This window comes from Phalangium opilio, unplaced genomic scaffold, assembly GCF_054372755.1.
Source record: "Phalangium opilio isolate 3A_F unplaced genomic scaffold, DU_Popi_V2 ptg000089l_1, whole genome shotgun sequence".
Lineage (NCBI taxonomy): Eukaryota > Metazoa > Arthropoda > Arachnida > Opiliones > Phalangiidae > Phalangium > Phalangium opilio.
Window position 1 is genome coordinate 8,221,069 of NW_028324194.1, and position 22,005 is coordinate 8,243,073.

Genomic DNA, 22,005 nt, shown 5'->3' on the forward strand with positions numbered 1-22,005 from the left:
TGGAATAAACGTTAGTATGAGGGAATAATCAGAACAAAAAAAAATTAAAAAAGTAAAAATTGAACTAGTCGAGGAAAGAGCGAAAATGGTCCGAGAGTTTGCGCCGGAAAGTGGCTTTATTGGTTAGGGTAACAATGTCCTCTGGCAAAGAATTCCAATCGTTTATGACTGTGCACGTGAAATGGGATTGGCGGAAGGAAGTACGGGCTCTAGGCTTAACTAACTTTTTGGAGTGGCCCCGGGTACGCGAATCGGAATGGCGGGTGAAAAAGACAGAGAAATCCAAATCAAGTTTAAGGTGGAAGAAATCGTGAACTAAACAGAGATTATTAATACGGTGTCGCGTGGAGACAGGGTCAATGGCGAGAAGGGACAGGCGGGTAGGGGCTGGCTTTTTACAAACGTTACTAGTGAGTTTGGTGAAGGCGTTTTGAGCTTTCTGTAAGACCTGTAGGTCAGTGGAGGTTTGAGGCATCCAAATAGGGGAACAATAGTCAATTATGGGGAGCGCGAGGGAGTTAAATTGTTGTCTCATTGTAGACACTAGACAAACACATTTTCGGTTTTTATCAGAATATAGGCCTAGCTCTTTTGTATTTATATCGGTTCTCTTTAAATGTCAAACAATAATCGGAAGTGATTTTAATTAATCTGTAAGATAACGAGACAATTACAGAAAATGCAATACTTTTTAAATAATATTACAGCTGCTTCTCCTGTAGTTTTTCTCCACATAATTCATTAATTCTCGAACCGCTAGATGGCGAGAGAAGTCCATATCAAAGAACTTGGAACATATGGTCCATACCCTCAACCTTGGAAGAGGTAAGTACTTCTCTCTTCCAAGCCTCAACCTCCTTGCCTGTTGGAATATGCACTATGGAGTATTATCAGATGAGTGACATATATTACGTTACTTACTATTTTAAGATTACGCTGCCCCTACCGTAAAACTACTCCATGCATATGGTAGAGTCTTTTATAATTCATACCTCAGCGATAATCGCCACTTCCGGGGACCGGAGTGAACTGTGACAGATTGCTTGTAGTAGTTTGTGGGTTGAGTTGCGCGAATGACGAGTCATGGAAAGTGAACTGTTGCGCTGCTAACTGATAATAAATTTTAATAAAATGATTGTTAAATTAAATTAAATTAATTGTTCCAAATTAAATTCGGAATGGAAATAAATCGGGAAGTTTAAATTAATCATTGGAATAATACCATCTTTTTGTTAAAATAAATTAAAATTAAAGCCAAACCGAAACTCGTAAGTACTGTCGCTACTCGCTTGTTAATGTTTTGTCAATATTTTCGCTAAGCCTTGGTCATTTTCAAAATATGTTTTAAGGGATTAGCTATCATAATTTTCAAACTAGTTCGTTCCAGTTAATAACCTTGAAAATTTAGTTATTTCCGAAGTGAATTAACGTTGTTTTTTATTTATTTTTAATCTTACAGTCGCAAATTTCATCAAAATGTACATAATTAAGCAATCGGAAGAAGTTAATCCCAATCCCAAGTTGTTACATCGAACGGCATCGATATCGGGGTCGGGCTTCGAAATCAAGTCGATGCTGGCTCTGATTTTAACGGCGATCTTCGTGTCCCTGATTTCGATCTATCTAGTCAGCCCTCGGTCTCCGATAAGTTCCTACAATGAGATTGAAACTAAAGAAGCCTCCTTCGATGAACGGGACAGGTTTCACTACGTCATTTTCTTTGATGCTGGGAGTACGGGAACCAGAGTCCACGTTTTGACCTTTTATAATAAAACAGGTAGGTGATTCTTTTCATTATTTTGGTTTTTTATGTAATTGGGGGGTAATATGACAGCGTGACACCTTTATTGCGTGATTAAACTAGGTTAGGCTTAGCATTTAAAGTTTTATCGATGACAAGTCACAAGTCTATGGGAGTAATGCAGTTTTTTGGCAATAATTCTGAAAATTCTGGTTAAAATCTCTTGAAATTTTAATGAGATGTGTAGAATAAGGTTTTTTATATTTGTGCAAAGTTTCAAAAGTTTCTCTTTTATAGTTTTTTTGTAAAAAAATTAAAACGAAAATTAGCCGTAATTAAAGGGCAAGCTTGGTCTTCAAACGGTTTAAATGGGTTTTCTTCTGTTTCACTGGTTCGAATCTCTTGAAATTTTAATGGGATGTGTAGAATAAGGTTAGTTATATGTATGCAAAGTTTCAAAAGTTTCTCTTTTATAGTTTTTTTGTAAAATAATTAAAACGTAAATTAGCCATAATTAAATTGCAAGCTTCGTCTTCAAACAGCTTAAATGGGTTTTTCTTCAGCTTCACTGGTTCGAATCTCTTGAAATTTTAGGGAGAGGAATATTGAAGTGTTCTAAATAATCGTGCAAAGTTTCTAAGTTTTAAATCGAATATTTCATTTACTAAAAATTCCCTAAATTACTAAATTTTTGTGAATTTTTATGAAAAAAACTATTTATTTTAAAACTTTGAAACTTTGCACGATCGTTTAAAACCCTTCAATAAGCCTCTTCGTAAAATTTCAAGAGATTCGAACCAGTGCAACCAAAGAAAACACGTTTAAACCGTTTGAAGACTAAGCCTTAGCTTTAATTATGGCTAATTTTCGTTTTAAAATTTTTACAAAAAAGCTGTATAAGAGAAACTTTTGAAACTTTGCACAAACTTAACAAACCTTAGTCTACACATCCCATTAAAATTTCAAGAGATTTGAACCAGTATTTTCAAAATTAGCGCCAAAAAACCATGTTCCTCCAGTAGACGCCATGTTAAAATGTTCGATTAAAGGGAGGGTGAAGTAGAAAATCAAGTGATTTTTTATCGATTCTTCTACTAATTATAATAGCAGTCTGCATAGTGAAACATTCAGGAAATACTTCCGAATGATTTTAAAATTCAAATTAGGTTCAGATTTTAAGGATAATTTGAAATAAGTCCCTCCGACCAATCGCGTAACGCCCTGCCTTTCTGTTAACAAAATTCTCGTGGCACGTTCCGTGTCGAATAATATTTATCACGAGATTTGATAAAATTAGGCGCGCCACGTGACAATCGTGGCGCGAGACACGGAGCGTGCCACGAGAATCTTGTTGATAAAAAGGCAGGGCGTTACGCGATTGGTCGGAGGTCCTTATTTAAAATTATCCTTAAAATCTGAACCTAATTGTAATTTTAAAATCATTCGGAGACTGTATTTCCTGGATGTTTCACTGTGCCGAATGTTCTTATAATTAGTAGAAGAATCGATAAAAAAATCACTTGATTTCCTGCTTCACCCTCCCTTTAGAATGTGTGATACGCATTTTGAGGGAGGCCCCCTGATTTGAGGGGCTTCTAATAGCGCGTGCAGCCAAAGCGTGATCAAGTGGGCTGTGGTTATATAACGAAGTCCGTGTTAACTTGGTTGGGGAATTTTATATTAATGTGGAAAGTTTCTCAAGTTTCTAATAGGCCTAATAGCAATTTAAACATTCAAGCCATAGCGATATACTGTATATCTTAGAAAACCTAATTGTCTAAATGAGGAGTTGACTCAATTATAACCAAAAGTATATAGATATAAAACAAGAAGTATCCTACACTTTGTTGAAACTGTATAATATGAGAAGCCCTAGGCGTAACTCCTTTACCACTTAGAATAGTGTCGAACCCCCTCTGCGTAAGATCGTTAGTGAACAATTAAACATTAAGGAGGTTATTTTCAAAATAAATGCTTATGAGCACATCGTCTGCTCATGGATTTATAATAGAAGCTTACGCTTCCTGGATATTTCACTGTAGCCTTCAGTAAGACATTTTGATTTTAAACACATTTATGTCATAAAATTCGCGCGGATGGGGACTGGGGGGGGGGCTGATGACGTAGAAATTGAGGCAAACTTTTTTCTCTCGGCGCGCGTGCGCGTGTGCTTTTCTAAAAATTGTTTAGCGCGCGCTATTAAAAATTAAAACTCAAGCGCGTGAAAAACTTCCACCCCCCCCCCTCTGAATTTGCCTCAAATTCTACGTCACAAACGCGCGTGCCAGGCTGGTACTGGCTCGCGCCATTTCAGACGAGGGATAAATGTGGTGCGCGTTTTAAAGTGAGTGAAGTATCCATGAAGTGTAAGCTTCTATTATAAATCCATGGTCTGCTAAAGTTATAATTAAGCCTTGGATTCGAGTATTTCTCGAGCAGTTGAAAAGCTACTCGATTGCCACTGCTTTTGAATGATAATTTCTACAATACACGCAACTGTTAAATGTTCAAAATAAAAACCCCAATAAAACCCGGGTTTTTCCAAACGCTGCCTTAATTAGAAGTTTCAACGCGAGTGAAATTTTCAGCAATTTCCATGAGGAAACTAATTTATTTCAGAGCAAATGGATTTAACGGCTGGAGATTACTTTTACACGCAGCCTGGTCTTTCCAGTTTCGCTAACAACCCTGAGCAAGTACGCGCCCACCATACGTTTTTAACGACCCCTTAAAGAGAGGGTGAAGTAGAAAATCAAGTGATTTTTTATCGATTCTTCTACTAATTACAAGGCCAGTCTGCATAGTGAAACATTCAGGAAATACCAGTTCCGAATGATTTTAAAATTATTTCAAATTAGGTTCACATTTGAAGGGTAGTTTTAAATAAGCCCCTCCGACCAATCGCGTAACGCCCCGCCTTCCTGTTAACAAAATTCTCGTGGCACGTTCCATGTTGAATGAAATTTATCACGAGATTTGATAAAATTCGCTCGCGACGTGATAGTCGTGGCGCGAGACGTGGAGCGTGCCACGAGAATTTTCTTAACAGAAAGGCAGGGCGTTACGCGATTGGTCGGGGGTCCTTGTTTAAAATTACCCTTAAAATCGGAACCTAATTTGAATTTTAAAATCATTCGGAGACTGTATTTCTTGAATGTTTCACTATACAGACTGGTCTTGTAATTAGTAGAACAATCGATAAAAAATCACTTGATTTTCTACTTCACCCTCCCTTTAAAAGGAAAAGGTCACGTGACATAACTGATTATACCTTAATTTAAAGAACGACCTTTTTCTAAATATAAAAGAAATTAAATATTAAAATAAATGATCTCGTATTACAAATGATAATTAATTAGCATTTAATTAGTCTTAAAAAATCGAGGACTACTACGCCAACCGCCATTAGTTTAGTGTCGTCTGCTAAATCTAACGTCTTACGCGCGTAATCGAGTGGACTATGCCCTACCTAACCCCGTACCAGTCTGGGAAATAGCAGTGCACTCCCTCTGGTCCAAAACCCGAGTATTAATTGCTTAGACGAGTTTTCAAATTAAAGAAGTGGGGGTTACTAACTGGTCCTGGGGACCAGTTTATTAATTGATAATCTATAGTAAAACTAAGGCTGGGGCACTAGTCATGTGACCAGTTTATAATTTGGGACACTAGGAGCAGTCACTGGTCCTAAGGACTAGTTTAAAAAAATACCCTTATTTCCCAGACTGTGAGAGAGATCCGATAACTTGGGTAAGGTAGGGGATAGCATAGCCCACTCGATCACGCGCGTAAGTGTTTCGATTTAGCAGACGCCACTAAACCAATGGCGGATGGCGAAGTAGTCCTTGATTATTTTTAAGACTAATTAAATGTAGGCCTACTAATTATCATTTGTAATAAGAGATAATTTTAATATTTAATTCCTTATATATTTAGAAAAAGTCCGATCTTTTAATTAAGGTATAATCAGTTATGTCACGTGACCTTAATTAACTTTTCCTTTTAATTATTCTCCTGTTCAAAACGAAATAATTAATTATCGAATGGGCGCGGGGGTATTTAGATTCCAGATAGCTTGATGCCTTTGTTACGCGAAGCGCAGCGCATTATCCCCAGTCATTTTTGGCAACGGACCCCCATCTGCCTGAAGGCCACCGCCGGCCTCAGACTCTTGCCAGAAATTAAAGCCGATAAAATTTTAGAAACAGTTGAGTAATCAAAATCATTTTTTTAATTCGTTATCTCAATTCAAGTTGAAACGCGAGCGAAAGTTCTGTATAAAGACCCTTTCAGACTGTACAACTTTTGACTCAACTAAATCCGGGTCAAAAGGTTGAGTCAGTGATCGTTTTTGAATTTGGGCGCTGGTTTAACTAATGTTAAAGGGACTGCAAAGAAGGCATCGGTGAGTGGGTAAAAATTATTTGAAATACGTCACAGACATCACGTGATGCCAAGATACAAAGACTCCTCATGGAGTGGGACTAGTTAACATCTAGTCCTTGTTTTTCGCGAGATTGCAGCGCCAATTCCATGAAGTGGTGGTTTTCGAAATAAAACGAACTAAGCTTCTTTGAACCACGCCTCTTCTTGGTCACGTGACTCTGACGTATTTCAAATAATTTTTACCCACCCGCCGATGCCTTCTTTACAGTTCCTTTAACAGAAGTTGGTTGGGCAAGTTGAATCAAGAAGCGATATCTAGTTTATTAGGGAGAAGGTTTAAGATGCTTATACTAAGTATTGGCGCGCGTCATAGTCAAAGGGGGGAGGGGCGTAAAAGGAGGCCACCGGGCTATAGGGTCTTTGCGCGAGAGTAAAAAGGGAGAAGAAATAGGGGGCGAAAACCGGTTTTCAGGGCATGTCAACATGGCGTCCTAACGTGGCCAGAGCGGGCAGCCGGCAAGGGGAGAGGAAAGGGGGTAGGTAACCTGACGTCACGCGCAAAGACCCTATTTCGCCTCTCCTCAGTCGGACAAATATGACTGTAATTTTCGATATCATTGGCGTCGCGCTGGCGTGAGTTTTCAAGAACCAATGAGATGCTGGCTTGTAATTTAGAGGCGGGGATTAACTCCGGACCTACAATAGGGAGCTAACAGTTCTGACCCTGAAACGTCACACCCTTCTATCTCTTACTGGAGTTTCATCCCCCTAACGGTTGGAAGCAGGTATTCTACGCGCAAAAATTCCAACCAGAGAGGGGCTGCGTGACGTCAGACTATCTCTTCCCCCTAGCCAGTTGTTAGCTCCCTATACGTTTGGACTGGAGATAAAGAGCTGGAAATGTGACGCGGATTTATATAACTTCTCTCTAATAAACTATGGATATCACTTCTTGGTTGAATCGCCACCGAATTATAAATTGATCACTCTACCAATTTTTATTTACTGACTCAACTTTTTGACCCATCTAGTTAGGTCAAAAGTTGTATCGTCTGAAAGGGTCTTTAATCTTACGGATTTTTGCATTTGAAGGTTCGTGCCTTTTTCGCCGCCACTCATTTTAAGTACGATCCAGAATGCGTCTCCATCTTAGACGGAACTGACGAAGGTTAGTACGCGTAATTATGGGAAAAGGTCACGTGACATAACTGATTATACCTTAATTAAAAGAACGGCTGCTTTTTCTAAATATAAAAGGAATTAAATATTAAAAAGAAAATAAATGATTTCTTATTACAATATGATAATTAGTACATTTAATTAGTCTTAAAAATAATCAAGGACTACTGCGCCATCCACCATTGGTTTAGTGGCGTCTGCTAAACAGAACCACTTACGCGCGTGACCGAGTGTGCTATGTTCTACCTTTACCTTACTCCTTATCTCTCTCAGCTTGTAAGAATTCAACCAATACCGTTTGGGGGTAAGATTGGGTTCGATTTAGCAGACGCCACAAAGCAATGGCGGCGGGGTGGCGCAGTGGTCCTTGATTATATTTAAGACTAATTAAATGTACTAATTATCATTTGTAATCGAGTGGGTTATGCCCTACCTTACCCTTACCTCCCTCAGCCTGTGAGAATTCAACCAATCACTATAGGGGTAAGATACGATTCTATTTAGCAGACGCCAATTAATCTCGTTCAGGCCAGGATAAGATAGGGTTCTATTTAGCAGACGCCAACCAATCCCGTTTGGGGCAAGATAGGGTTCTATTTAGCAGACGCCAACCAATCCCGTTTGGGGCAAGATAGGGTTCTATTAAGCAGACGCCACTTAAACCAATGGCGGCGGGGTGGCGTAGTAGTCCTTGATAGTTTTTAAGACTAATTAAATGCACTAATTATCATTTGTAATAAGAGACGATTAATTTTAATTGTTTAATATTTAATTCCTTTTATATTTAGAAAAAGTCCGTTCTTTTAATTAAGGTATAATGTCACGTGACCTTTTAATTTAAACCATTCTTGTCGCGTCTTGTTTTTAGGAATATTTGCCTGGCAGACTGTTAACTTCTTACTCGGTAAGTTCGCCATAGACTTGTGGCACCTCGCGTTGTTTATCCCGTAGAGCGAAATAGGGTCGAAGGTGGGAGGCTGCCATTACTCTATACCGTTTCTTTTGGGGGTCTTCAGAGAGGAATGATTTGACGCACAGCGACACCGTTGTGACGTTAGATCTGGGCGGTGGTTCCACGCAAATTACTTTTCTACCCAATGAGCTTAATACGTTGATGCTGAGCCCCAAGTCCCATTTTGCATCGGCTATTGAACCCAGGTTAGGGAAACCAGTCACAGTCTATTCCAAAAGGTAAGTTCTTTTTTTTTCGTGATGGAGTATGTGGGTGCAATGCGTTTCGTATTGGGTTGCCACAAAGGTCAGGGGAATGTCAGGGGATGTAAAATAGGGGTTAAAAAGGTCAGGGGAATGTCAGGGTGTGTAATAAAGGGGTTAAAAAGGTCGGGGAATGTCAGGGTGTGTAAAAAGGGGTTAAAAAGGTCAGGGAAATGTCAGGGTATGTAATAAAGGGGGCAAGAAGGTCAGGGGATGTTAAAAAAGGGGGCAAATGGTCAGGGAAATGTCAGGGTGTGTAAAATACGGGTTAAAAAGGTCGGGGGAATTTCAGGGTGTGTACAATACGGGGTTAAAAAGGTCAGGGGAATGTCAGGGTATGTAATAAAGGGGGCAAGAAGGTCAGGGGAATGTCAGGGGATGTTAAAAAAGGGGGCAAATGGTCAGGGAAATGTCAGGGTGTGTAAAATACGGGTTAAAAAGGTCGGGGGAATTTCAGGGTGTGTACAATACGGGGTTAAAAAGGTCAGGGGAATGTCAGGGTATGTAATAAAGGGGGCAAGAAGGTCAGGGGAATGTCAGGGGATGTTAAAAAAGGGGGCAAATGGTCAGGGAAATGTCAGGGTGTGTAAAATACGGGTTAAAAAGGTCGGGGGAATTTCAGGGTGTGTAAAATACGGGTGAAAAAGGTCGGGGAATGTCAGGGTGTGTAAAATATGGGTTAAAAAGGTCGGGGAATGTCAGGGTGTGTAAAAATGGGGTTTAAAAGGTCAGGGAAATGTCAGGGTATGTAATAAAGGGGGCAAAAAGGTCAGGGTGTGTAAGAAAGGGGGACAAAAGGTCGGGGAAATGTCATGGAATGTAAAATTATGCAACAAAGGTCAGGGAAATGTCGGGTATGTAAACAATTCGATCAAAAAGGGCAAGGGATGTGAAAATTGGGTCTGAAAGGTCAGGGAAGTGTCGGGAACTAAAATTGAGACAAAAAAGGTCAGGGAAACATCAGGAAATGTAAAATTGGCACAAAGAAAGGTCAGGAAAATGTCGGGAATGTAAAATTGAGACAAAAAGATCAGGGAAACATTGGAAAAATAGGTCCAAAAAAAGGTCAGGGAAACATGGGAAAAATAGGTCCAAAAAAGGTCAGGCAAACATCGGATAATGGGCCCAAAAAGGTCAGGGAAATATCAGGGACTGTAAAATTAGGCCAAAAAGGTCAGGGAAGTGTCGGGAATGTAAAATAAGGCCAAAAAGGTCAGGGAAATATCAGGGACTGTAAAATTAGGCCGAAAAGCTCGGGGAAGTGTCGGGAATGTAAAATAAGGCCAAAAAGGTCAGGGAAGTGTCGGGAATGTAAAATAAGGCCAAAAAGGTCAGGGAAGTGTCGGGAATGTAAAATAAGGCCAAAAAGGTCAGGGAAGTGTCGGGAATGTAAAATAAGGCCAAAAAGGTCATGGAAAAGTAAAATTGGATCAAAAAGGTCAGGGGAATGTCAGGAATGTAAAATTTGTCTATAAAAGGTCAGGGAAACTTCGGGAATGTAAAATTTGTTCAAAAAAGGTCAGGGAAACTTCGGGAATGTAAAATTTGTTCAAAAAAGGTCAGGGAAATGTCGGGAATGTAAAATTTGTTCAAAAAAGGTCAGGGAAATGTCGGGAATGTAAAATTGGGCCCAAAAAAGGTCAGGGAAATGTCGGGAATGTAAAATTGGGCCCAAAAAAGATTAGGGAAACATGCGAAAATATGCAATTTCTATCCTGTTTTGTAGTTATCTTGGATTTGGTTTGATGTCTGCCAGACTGGGCATGCTACTCTCGACAAATCCAACTCTAGATTTCGGTAAGTCTATCTGTTTTTCCTCTCTCTCCTGTCAGCACGCGTATAAGCTGTCGTTCGAGATAGGGAGTTGCCTATCCTATAGCGCGAAAACAAGCTTCCCCAAGCGCATTATTTATCCATGGTAATACAGCGGCGTCTCAATAGCAGCATTTTTGAACACGTTTTAGGAATCACGTGTAATAACAAATATTAGTAATCTAGTGTCCTCCTTGTGTACATACTTTGTACTAGAAACAATATAGTAACGATCTATTTTAAAGGGAAAGCATCATTTAGGCCTAAATTGTACAATCTTAAACACGCCGATAAACGTTACGTTTCTATTACCAAGAAGTGATATCTAGTTTATTAGGGAGAAGGTGTAAGATGCCTATTAGTATTCGCGCGCCTCGCCATAGTCCCAGTCCCCCTTTCATTTTGAAAGGGGGACTGGGACTATGGCGAGGTCAAAGGAGGCCGGGCTATTTCGCCAGCTCTCCTCAGTCGGAAAATATGACTGTAATTTTCGTCATTCGCGTCGCCACGCTGACGTGAGTTTTCAAGCACCAATCAGATGCTGGTTGTAATTTAGAGGCGGCGGGGATTAACTCCGTCCGGACAGACTACGTGTTGGACTGGAGAGAAAGAGCTAGAAATTAGTGATCGTACGGGGTGAGATTTTTGTCGGGTCGGGTTCCGGGTCGGGTTGCGAAAAAAACCCGGAAAATCGGGTCGGGTCGGGTCGGGGTTTTCCTTTTTAATAATATAAATGTAATTAACATATTCTAAAAAATTATACATAGTAACTATGTACTATGCAATGCAAGGAATTTATTTTCTGTAATTTAGTTCCAAGTTATCACTGCTTTAGTGAATCCAATAGTAGGCTAATCTGCCAATTGCTTTAGTGAATCCAATAGTAGGCGAATCTGCCATATCATTGCTATCTGATAGAACGTCGTGGGAGGGATTGGGGTAACTAATTGTCCCAGAACAGGCGCAACTTCCATCTGTGAAGTTTCCAAATTGTCCTTGTCCTATGTCTTTGGCAGTGGCTGAAAGGGGTTTCTGGAACTCGTGAAACTCTTCTACCACTTTTTCAATTTCGAAATCAATTGCTCGCAACTTTACACACAATTAATACATTGGCGTTTGAGGGACGACCATGAAATTGCCGACATATATCAGTTTTCTACTGGCTTTCGAAGCCTCGAGACAGAAAAAAATTAAATATTCAAGCTCGCCCTAATCAGATTCGAGTTCCTATCTACTGTATCACAAAGCGCGACCGTCAATAATAGCTTACCCTCTACTACGGGTCCACCCCAATTTTTTTTAAACCCGACTTCAAAATTGACTGGCCGGGTCGGGTCGGGTCGGGTTGGAAAAAGCCGGGGATCCCCGACTTCCCGGGTCGGGTTCGGGTTCCCCGTACGATCACTACTAGAAATGGGCGCGAATTTATACCTTCTCCCTAATAAACTAGATATCACTTCTTGTTGTTACCTAGTACATATAAATACAATAATAATACTTCAATATTTTCCAAATTTTATGGGGTTTATTTAAATAATTTGTATCTTGGTTAAATATTAACTGATTTGATAGAAATTAGTCTTAATTTTAAGAGAATAATAGCCCTTAATTGAATTTGAGTGAGACTTGCCCTTTAAGAACTCGAAACGCGCTATTAGTTCTGTTGGTAATCTGATTAGTTATCGGTGCCTTGAAATCACGTGTAACGAATTTTATTATTTATCTGACAAGATGCCTTCCTGCCTGACCTTATCTTAATATGCTTTGTGTAAATTCCTGACGTCAGTGATTTGGTTTCTATTAAAGGTTGCCTTTTAATTCCTATAGTTAATAGCATAAGTTTATAAGATATGTTCACCATAAGTTAAGTTTGTCACTAGTAAAAGCTGGAGCCTGGTGACTGGGGCGCTGTCAAAGGCTTAGTAATGCATACAAACTAAATAGGAGCTAGATGGAACTTGGTCCTGCAAAATTAACCACCACCGAGTGTAGGACTTCAATTGACTCCCTTCCGTCGTTCCCCCTCGAACTCTAACTCGAGCTGTAAGTCTCTCAATAGCATTACGAACTTGTATAGTTAGTGACGTCATCCTTATGGAAAGAACATATCACTTATAAACTTATGCACTCACAGAGTACCTCGTGGCACACGCAATTTTGTCCATAAACGCTATTTTAAAAGTTTACCTAGGCCTATAAATGCCACTACACAGCCAAGAAGTGATATCTAGTTTACTAGGGAGAAGGTATAAGATGTCTAAGTATTAGCGCGCCATAGTCCCAGCCCCCCATTTCAAAATACCAGGGAGGGGGCGTAAAAGGAGGCCGGACTATTTCGCCTCTCCCAGTCGGAAAATACAGAATTTTCGTCATTCGCGTTGGGCTGACGTGAGTTTTCAAGAACCAATGAGATGCTGCTGGTTGTAATTTAGAGGCGGCGGGGATTAACTCCGGACAGGCTACGTCTTTTGGACTGGAGATAAAGAGCTGAAAATGTGGACGCGAATTTATACCTTCTCCCTAATAAACTAGATATCACTTGTTGACACGGCGTTTTGCAAAAGCTGAATTAGATCATCGCGTATTGTTTAAAAAATAAACATTTTATCAATTCGGGTGCAGTTCCGATTGCCCCGAATTTAGGCATAAATCACGTTGATTAGATAAAGCGTATTTTGAAAATTGAGTAGAGCACAAACGAATGCCCCCAAGTTCAACGTTATTTAATCAAAAATGTAAAGATTCGAGGGTTCAACTGATAATTTTGAAAAGGGAGAATGAAGTCGTCATTTCAGGCGCGAAATAATCGGGCTCTTGGCAGTATTTTGACAGAAGCAATATTTGCATCATCAAAAACAATTCGCCCTGTTATATTGCGGCAACACTCAAATTTTCGTTTAATTTGATGGACGACTGTATCGAAACCGATTTGGGTTAGCGAGGGGTATGGGGGGCAGTATTTTGACAGAAGCAACATTGGCATCGTCAAATAATTCACCTAGCTGTTATATTGCGGCAACAATCAAATTTTATTGATTAATTAATTTGATGGACGACTGTATCGAAAGCTGATTGATTAGAATGCCTTTTAAAATTAAAATATTTTCTCTAAACTCCGGTTTTAGGGTTAGCGAGGGGAGATGGGGGGGGCAGTATTTTGACAGAAGCCACATTGGCATCGTCAAAGAATTCACCTAGCTGTTATATTGCGCGGCAACACTCAAATTTTGGTTTAATTTGATGGACGACTGTATCGAAGCCGATTTATTAGAAAGCGTTTCATATTAAAATATTTTCTCTAAACTCCGGTTTTTGGGGTATGCGAGGGGAGATGGGGGCAGTATTTTGACAGAAACAACAGTCATTGGCACGGTCAAACAATTCACCCTGTTGCTATATTGCGGCAACCCTCAAATTTTGGTTTAATTTGATGGACGACTGTATCGAAACCGATTAATTGGAAAGCCTTTCAAATTAAAATATTTTCTCTAAACTCCGGTTTTATGGTTAGGTGGCTAGAATGATAGATTCAGTTTCAGGCGGAAAGGGCACTGTGTGTAAAGGCTGGGTTGCTGTAATTTATTATAGTTGTCTTTGAAAACTGTATAGGGGAAACCTTCATTTGCATGACTTGCTTTTTTTTGTTGTGTCGGTGCAGATAATCTACCTGAAGATGTGACATTATATACGCCTTGCTTCTACCCTGGGTCCCAAAGACAATGGGTTTACGGTGATACCACCTATCGCGTCAAGTAAGTCAAACCTTCTTTATAAATCTGTCAGCTTAAACTAATTTCTAAGAGAAAACGGACCTTCGTAAGTGACATAATCGCGATAAGTATGACATGACACGCGAACTTCCATCAAAAAAGTAGCCTAACTAGTAATTAAATTTCTGTCCTTGTAAAACTACTATTCAGTCTTCCTATCAGGGCTTCATTAGCAATTAGTCAGTCTTTTATCTATAGATAATGTACGTCATACCGTAAGTTTATGAGATATGTTGGCCATAAGTTTGTCAGTGGTTACAAACTGGAGCTTGTCATGAAGTGAGTGACGTGGGTCATAGATTCAGGGTAAAGCGACAGACGCCCGGTGAAGCGATGCTGTCAAAGGCTTAGTAATGGAGACTAAATAGGACGATGAAAGTCCTGCAAAATCCACCTTATTCTCTATCGCCGCGAGTTAGGCTTATCTCGGGATTTGTGGACGAAGGGGAAGAAATTCGTCTGTCGTCTGCTACAAAGGCCAAAAATATGTACTGCAGCAGACGACAGACGAATTTCTTCCCGTTCGTCCACAAATCCCGAGGTAAGCCAAACTTCCAGCGATAGGGAATAAGGTGGATTAATCGAGTGTAGGACTTCACTTCTCGCTTCCGTCGTTCTCGAACTAGCTCGAGCTGTTAGTCTCTCAGTAGCATTACGAACGTGTATAGGAAGTGTCATACTCGTGGAATATATCTTATAAACTTGTGATCAAGAAGAGATATCTAGTTTACTAGGGAGAAGGTATAAGATGCATATACTAAGTATTCGCGGGCGCCTAGTCCCAGTCCCCCTTTCAAAATACAAGGGGGGGACGTAAAAGGAGGCCACCGGGCTATAGAGCTATCTCGGTTGCGATGTCAGTGCCTAGGTAAAACGTCACGGGCTTAGCTTTGGCAGTGGGCGGCCATGTTTGGTACCGCTTTGGTTCTATGGGCAAATAGCATGGGTGACGTCGCAATAAGGCTTCTGAGATAGCTCTATTTCGCCTCTCCTCAGTCGGGAAATATGACTGTAATTTTCATTATCATTCGCGTCGCGCTGACGTGAGATTTCAAGAACTAATGAGATGCTGCTGGTTGTAATTTAGAGGTGGCGGGGATTAACTCCGGACAGGCTACGTTTGTTTGGACTGGAGATAAAGCTAGATTATAAATGTGGAGGCGAATTTATTTACCTTCTCCCTAGTAAACTAGATATCGCTTCTTGCTTGTGGTCATACTTATTGGTTTTAAGTTACTTATGATTTAAAGTACGTTGTTATACTAAGAATGTTGGTTGGTGCTTGCGTTCGCGTGTGTTATTTTAGAGGCATCAATTCTACTTTTTTCGGTTATCACGCTTGTTATCATCAAGCGAAAGCCTTCTTAAGCGACAATATCTTTGTCCCCGAGGAAGCTGATAGCCGAGATATTTACGCTATGTCATACTATTTTGATAGAGCCGCCGATGCCGGCATTATCGGCAAGTAACCAATTCCATTTCCTTTCTTATCTTATCTTATCTTTCTATTCGTGGCACTCTGCCAGAAAAAAAACACTCTTTCAAATCTCTATTGTCAATGGCAAATAGAAAATACGAGAAAGTTAGCATAGGCAGAGCAGGGATAGATTTAATTTTAGAAGTAGGAATGGAGAACGGTTAGTATTTACTCATAGTCCAGTAAGCCCCTCCCTCCAACACGCAACGAAAAGTTTAAATGATCTTTGACTTATTGGCTCAGTTAAAGTACGTTTTGATGACGTTGCTGACGGGGACGGCGAAAAATAATGACGTAATTCCTTTTTACCTCTGTCGCTATGACCCTCCCACCTCTTCTTTCATAACCCCCCTCCCCGTTACGTGATAGGGGGTCCGGGACTTTGACGCGCTCTGTTCTCCATTCCTACTTCTAAAATTAAATCTATCCCTGGTAGAGTTACGAGCTCACTTTGCGATTATCACGTGATCGTCTGACGTCTGCTTAAACCAAAAGTATATAGATATAAAAACAAAAAGTACACTTCATTATCAATTCCTTGGCTGCCTTTGGTTAACTGTAGTAGACGACATATAAACTGAAATAAGCAAAATACCCTCCAATCAATTAACCCCCTATACGAATTAACCAATCAGGAAGGAGCTTCTTGACGTCATAGGCTTATAGAAAGTAGTAAATACATGATGCTGGCGATCCATACGTTCATTTTTGGTACTAGAGCTAACATCTGCAGCTACTTTATGAGCCTATAGAGCTATCTCAGTTATGACGTCAGTACTTAGGTAAAACGTCAGGGGCTTAGCTTTGTCAGTGGGCGGCCATGTTTGGTACCACTTTGACTCTATAGTGTGCTACCGCGAAGCTGGGGGGGAGGAAACTGTGACGTCAATATTGTGCCCCGAATTTGTATTGCCCAAGCTGACGACGTCTCGCGACTGCCAATATGGCCGCCTGAAAATAAGGTAAGAGATAAGAGCATGTGACGTCACTACAAAGTTCGTGTTAACACACTATGGGCAAATAGCATGGATGACGTCACACTAAGGCTTCTGGGATAGCTCTATTCATGGCTTGTTCCGGACCCTGTCCCACGGTCTGGTTTAGAGGGGGGGTCGACATTAGCGATGAGTTTCAATTCAACGAAGTGTAGGCATAGTCTACTTTTTGTTCTTAACACTATATACTTTTGCTTAAACGTAGACCTCTAGTAAACTGGAACCATTCCGCCAAGGCCTAATTACTTTACGTTATTTCTATTAGCCTTTGATGTTTCTAGCCGAGCAATTAGCGGAGATTATCACCGCATTAATTGTACTTCTAATATAATTAAAGATCGTTTTCTTTGGGTTCTAAATTTAGATCGTCAGTCAGGGGGAGTCGTTAAGGTGGATGATTTTGTCAGAGCCGCAAAATTAGGTCAGCTTAATTTTATCATACCTCTTTGTCTATTGTTCTTCTTCCCGAATGCTCAATTAAAGTTAAATGAACTAATTATCGCGCTTAGTTTGTTCGAGGTTAAACGAGAACGAATTGTTTCTGTGTTTGGATCTAACTTATATCGCCGCCTTTTTGAAGAATGGATTGGGCTTGCATCATCAAAAAGAATTACAGGTCAGGGGTCACACGCCTTTTTTTATCTTTCAGTCGCTTATAATTTAGAGGGGCGTGGTTTAGTTAACGTAATATTATACCTTAATTAAAAGAACGGCTGCTTTTTCTAAATATAAAAGGAATTAAATATTAAATGATCTCTAATTACAAATGATAATTAGTAGGCCTACATTTAATTAGTCTTAAAAGTAATCAATTACTACTGCGCCATCCGCCATTGTTTTAGTGGCGTCTGCTAAATAGAACCATATACCCCTAAAGGATTGGTTGGCGTCTGCTAAATAGAACCCTATCTTACCTCAAACGGAATTGGTTGGCGTCTGCTAAATAGAACCCTATCTTACCCCCAAACGGGATTGGTTGGCGTCTGCTAAATAGAACCCTATCTTACCCCCAAACGGGATTGGTTGGCGTCTGCTAAATAGAACCCTATCTTACCCCCAAACGGGATTGGTTGGCGTCTGCTAAATAGAACCTTATCTTACCCCAAACGGGATTGGTTGGAGTCTGCTAAATAGAACCCTATCTTACCCCCAAACGGGATTGGTTGGCGTCTGCTAAATAGAACCCTATCTTACCCCCAAACGGGATTGGTTGGCGTCTGCTAAATAGAACCCTATCTTACCCCAAAACGGGATTGGTTGGCGTCTGCTAAATAGAACCCTATCTTACCCCAAAACGGGATTGGTTGGCGTCTGCTAAATAGAACCTTATCTTACCCCAAACGGGATTGGTTGGCGTCTGCTAAATAGAACCCTATCTTACCCCCAAACGGGATTGGTTGGCGTCTGCTAAATAGAACCCTATCTTACCCCCAAACGGGATTGGTTGGCGTCTGCTAAATAGAACCCTATCTTACCCCAAAACGGGATTGGTTGGCGTCTGCTAAATAGAACCCTATCTTACCCCAAAACGGGATTGGTTGGCGTCTGCTAAATAGAACCCTATCTTACCCCAAACGGGATTGGTTAGCGTCTGCTAAATCGAACCCTATCTTACCCCAAACGGGATTGGTTGGCGTCTGCTAAATTGAACCCTATCTTACCCCCAAACGGGATTGGTTGGCGTCTGCTAAATAGAACCCTATCTTACCCCAAACGGGATTGGTTGGCGTCTGCTAAGGGATTGGTTGAATTCTCACAGGCTGAGAGAAGTAAGTTTAAGGTATGGCATAGCCAACTCGATCACGCGCTTAAAAGGTTCGGATTAGCAGACGCCACTAAACAAATGGCGGATGGCGCAGTAATCCTTGATTATTTTTAAAAACTAATTAAATGTACTAATTATTATTTATTTTCCTTTTGATATTTAATTCCTTTTATATTTAGAAAAAGCAGCCGTTCTTTTATTTAAGGTATAATCAGTTATGTTACCTGAACTTTAAACTTTAAGGGGGCGTGGCTAAGTCGAGCCAAGGATATTAAAATGGCGGATGGTTCTTTACCTACAAACTGATTTCATTTCATTTTTTCTTTCAGCTAATAAAGAAGTTACAGGGTATGGAAGCGAGCTGGGTATTAGGCGCGGCTTTTCAATTGTTGCGCTAATTAATAGTTAATCATAATTTAATTAATTAATATAAAAATTAATAGAAATAGTTTTTGTAAAAAGAAGTAAGTTTTGAGTCAGCGATAGTTAATTCATTTTTAAACAAACTAAATTAATTAAAATGGGATAATTAAATCTGAGAACAATTTGATTAAAAGGTTTAATTATCCCTTTAATTCAATTAGTTAAGATTAATTATTGAACGTAAAATATTCTATATTTTTTCTTAAAAAAAAAACCTTTTTTTTTTCTTTTTAATTATCATTCCCATTTTAATTGTTTAAGTCTTTAATTAATTAATTAATTTCTTGTTGTTGCTTGGATCGAGTAGAGTAAATGATCCCGAGTTTAGATAGCCAAGCTATTCAATATTTTTCTTATTACGTTCCTTGTAACTGTTAATTGTAGTTGTTAAAACGAAGAAAAAACAATTAGCTCGTTAATCTAATTAAATATGTTTAATTAATATGAGCGCGTAATTACAGTCGAGAGATTGAAGGATCTGTGATACATTTTCTTGAAAGTCGCGATTGATTTCAGAGATAAAGGCTATTTTTTTAGCACGACTCCATTATTTTTGTTGTACGCCTACGCCTATTAACGTAAGTCTTATGTCCGGTTTAAATCTTGGAAGTTGGAACACCTTTTGGTAATCACTGGATGTTTCAGTGCCAAATAATTTACTCAAGGTAATAAGAATAGCAATATAGGAATTCTGAATTGTCTACCCATTTTCAGACTGCTATGGTACTCATTTTCTAGAAAGAAGCCCTAACTCCGTACGCCCCGACGTTTCCCCTAACTTTGAACACCACACGTTTCCCCTAACTTTGAACACCACACGTTTCCCCTAACTTTGAACACCACACGTTTCCCCTAACTTTGAACACCACACGTTTCCCCTAACTTAATTTTGAACGCTCCCGGAATTTGAACACCCCCGACATCCCCCTAACATTGAACGTCCCCGAACTTCGAACACCCCGATGTCCCCCTAACATTGAACGTCCCCGAACTTCGAACACCCCGATGTCCCCCTAACATTGAACGTCCCCGAACTTCGAACACCCCGATGTCCCCCTAACATTGAACGTCCCCGAACTTCGAACACCCCGATGTCCCCCTAACATTGAACGTCCCCGAACTTCGAACACCCCGATGTCCCCCTAACATTGAACGTCCCCGAACTTCGAACACCCCGATGTCCCCCTAACATTGAACGTCCCCGAACTTCGAACACCCCGATGTCCCCCTAACATTGAACGTCCCCGAACTTCGAACACCCCGATGTCCCCCTAACATTGAACGTCCCCGAACTTCGAACACCCCGATGTCCCCCTAACATTGAACGTCCCCGAACTTCGAACACCCCGATGTCCCCCTAACATTGAACGTCCCCGAACTTCGAACACCCCGATGTCCCCCTAACATTGAACGTCCCCGAACTTCGAACACCCCGATGTCCCCCTAACATTGAACGTCCCCGAACTTCGAACACCCCGATGTCCCCCTAACATTGAACGTCCCCGAACTTTGAACACCTCCGACGTCCCTGAACTTTGAACACCCTCGACATCGCCCAAACTTTGAACACCCCCGACGTCCCCCTAACATTGAACGTCCCCGAACTTTGAACACCCCCGACATCCCCCTAACATTGAACGTCCCCGAACTTTGAACACCTCCGACGTCCCCCAAACTTTGAACACCTCCGACGTCCCCCAAACTTTGAACACCTCCGACGTCCCCCAAACTTTGAACACCTCCGACGTCCCCCAAACTTTGAACACCTCCGACGTCCCCCAAACTTTGAACACCTCCGACGTCCCCCAAACTTTGAACACCTCCGACGTCCCCCAAACTTTGAACACCTCCGACGTCCCCCAAACTTTGAACACCTCCGACGTCCCCCAAACTTTAAACACCTCCGACGTCCCCCAAACTTTGAACACCTCCGACGTCCCCCTAACATTGATGAACGTCCCCGAACTTTGAACACCCCCGACATCCCCCTAACATTGAACGTCCCCGAACTTTGAACACCCCCGACATCCCCCTAACATTGAACGTCCCCGAACTTCGAACACCCCGATGTCCCCCTAACATTGAACGTCCCCGAACTTTGAACACCTCCGACGTCCCCCAAACTTTGAACACCTCCGACGTCCCCCAAACTTTGAACACCTCCGACGTCCCCCTAACATTGATGAACGTCCCCGAACTTTGAACACCCCCGACATCCCCCTAACATTGAACGTCCCCGAACTTTGAACACCCCCGACATCCCCCTAACATTGAACGTCCCCGAACTTTGAACACCTCCGACGTCCCCCAAACTTTGAACACCTCCGACGTCCCCCAAACTTTGAACACCTCCGACGTCCCCCAAACTTTGAACACCTCCGACGTCCCCCAAACTTTGAACACCTCCGACGTCCCCCTAACATTGGTGAACGTCCCCGAACTTTGAACACCCCCGACATCCCCCTAACATTGAACGTCCCCGAACTTTGAACACCCCGATGTCCCCCTAACATTGAACGTCCCCGAACTTTGAATACCCCGATGTCCCCCTAACATTGAACACCCCCCTAACATTGAACGCCCCCGAACTTTGAACACCCCCCTAACATTGAACGCCCCCGAACTTTGAACACCCCCCCTAACATTGAACGCCCCCGAACTTTGAACACCCAACACGTTCCCCTAACTTAATTTTGAACGTCCCCGAACTTTGAACACCCCCGACATCCCCCTAACATTGAACGTCCCCGAACTTTGAACACCCCCGACATCCCCCTAACATTGAACGTCCCCGAACTTTGAACACCCCCGACATCCCCCTAACATTGAACGCCCCCGAACTTTAAACACCCAACACGTTCCCCTAACTTAATTTTGAACGTCCCCGAACTTTGAACACCCCCGACATCCCCCTAACATTGAACGTCCCCGAACTTCGAACACCCCGATGTCCCCCTAACATTGAACGTCCCCGAACTTTGAACACCTCCGACGTCCCCCAAACTTTGAACACCTCCGACGTCCCCCAAACTTTGAACACCTCCGACGTCCCCCAAACTTTGAACACCTCCGACGTCCCCCAAACTTTGAACACCTCCGACGTCCCCCTAACATTGGTGAACGTCCCCGAACTTCGAACACCCCCGACATCCCCCTAACATTGAACGTCCCCGAACTTCGAACACCCCGACATCCCCCTAACATTGAACGTCCCCGAACTTCGAACACCCCGACATCCCCCTAAC

At 41.4% G+C, this 22,005-nt stretch overlaps 1 protein-coding gene across 1 annotated transcript; it reads left to right on the plus strand.

Moving 5' to 3' along the window:
* Window positions 1–1,025: 1,025 nt before the first annotated feature.
* LOC149647360 (ectonucleoside triphosphate diphosphohydrolase 5-like) lies at window positions 1,026–19,302 on the plus strand. The gene is made up of 13 exons (XM_089850204.1): window positions 1,026–1,268; window positions 1,460–1,777; window positions 4,361–4,437; window positions 5,802–5,945; window positions 7,217–7,292; window positions 8,172–8,207; window positions 8,320–8,494; window positions 10,245–10,315; window positions 13,989–14,082; window positions 15,407–15,561; window positions 16,937–16,993; window positions 17,082–17,188; window positions 18,667–19,302. The coding sequence occupies exons 2-13, from the start codon at window positions 1,477–1,479 to the stop codon at window positions 18,733–18,735; spliced, it is 1,362 nt and encodes a 453-aa protein (XP_089706330.1). The 5' UTR covers window positions 1,026–1,268; window positions 1,460–1,476; the 3' UTR covers window positions 18,736–19,302.
* The last annotated feature ends 2,703 nt before the right edge of the window (window positions 19,303–22,005 follow it).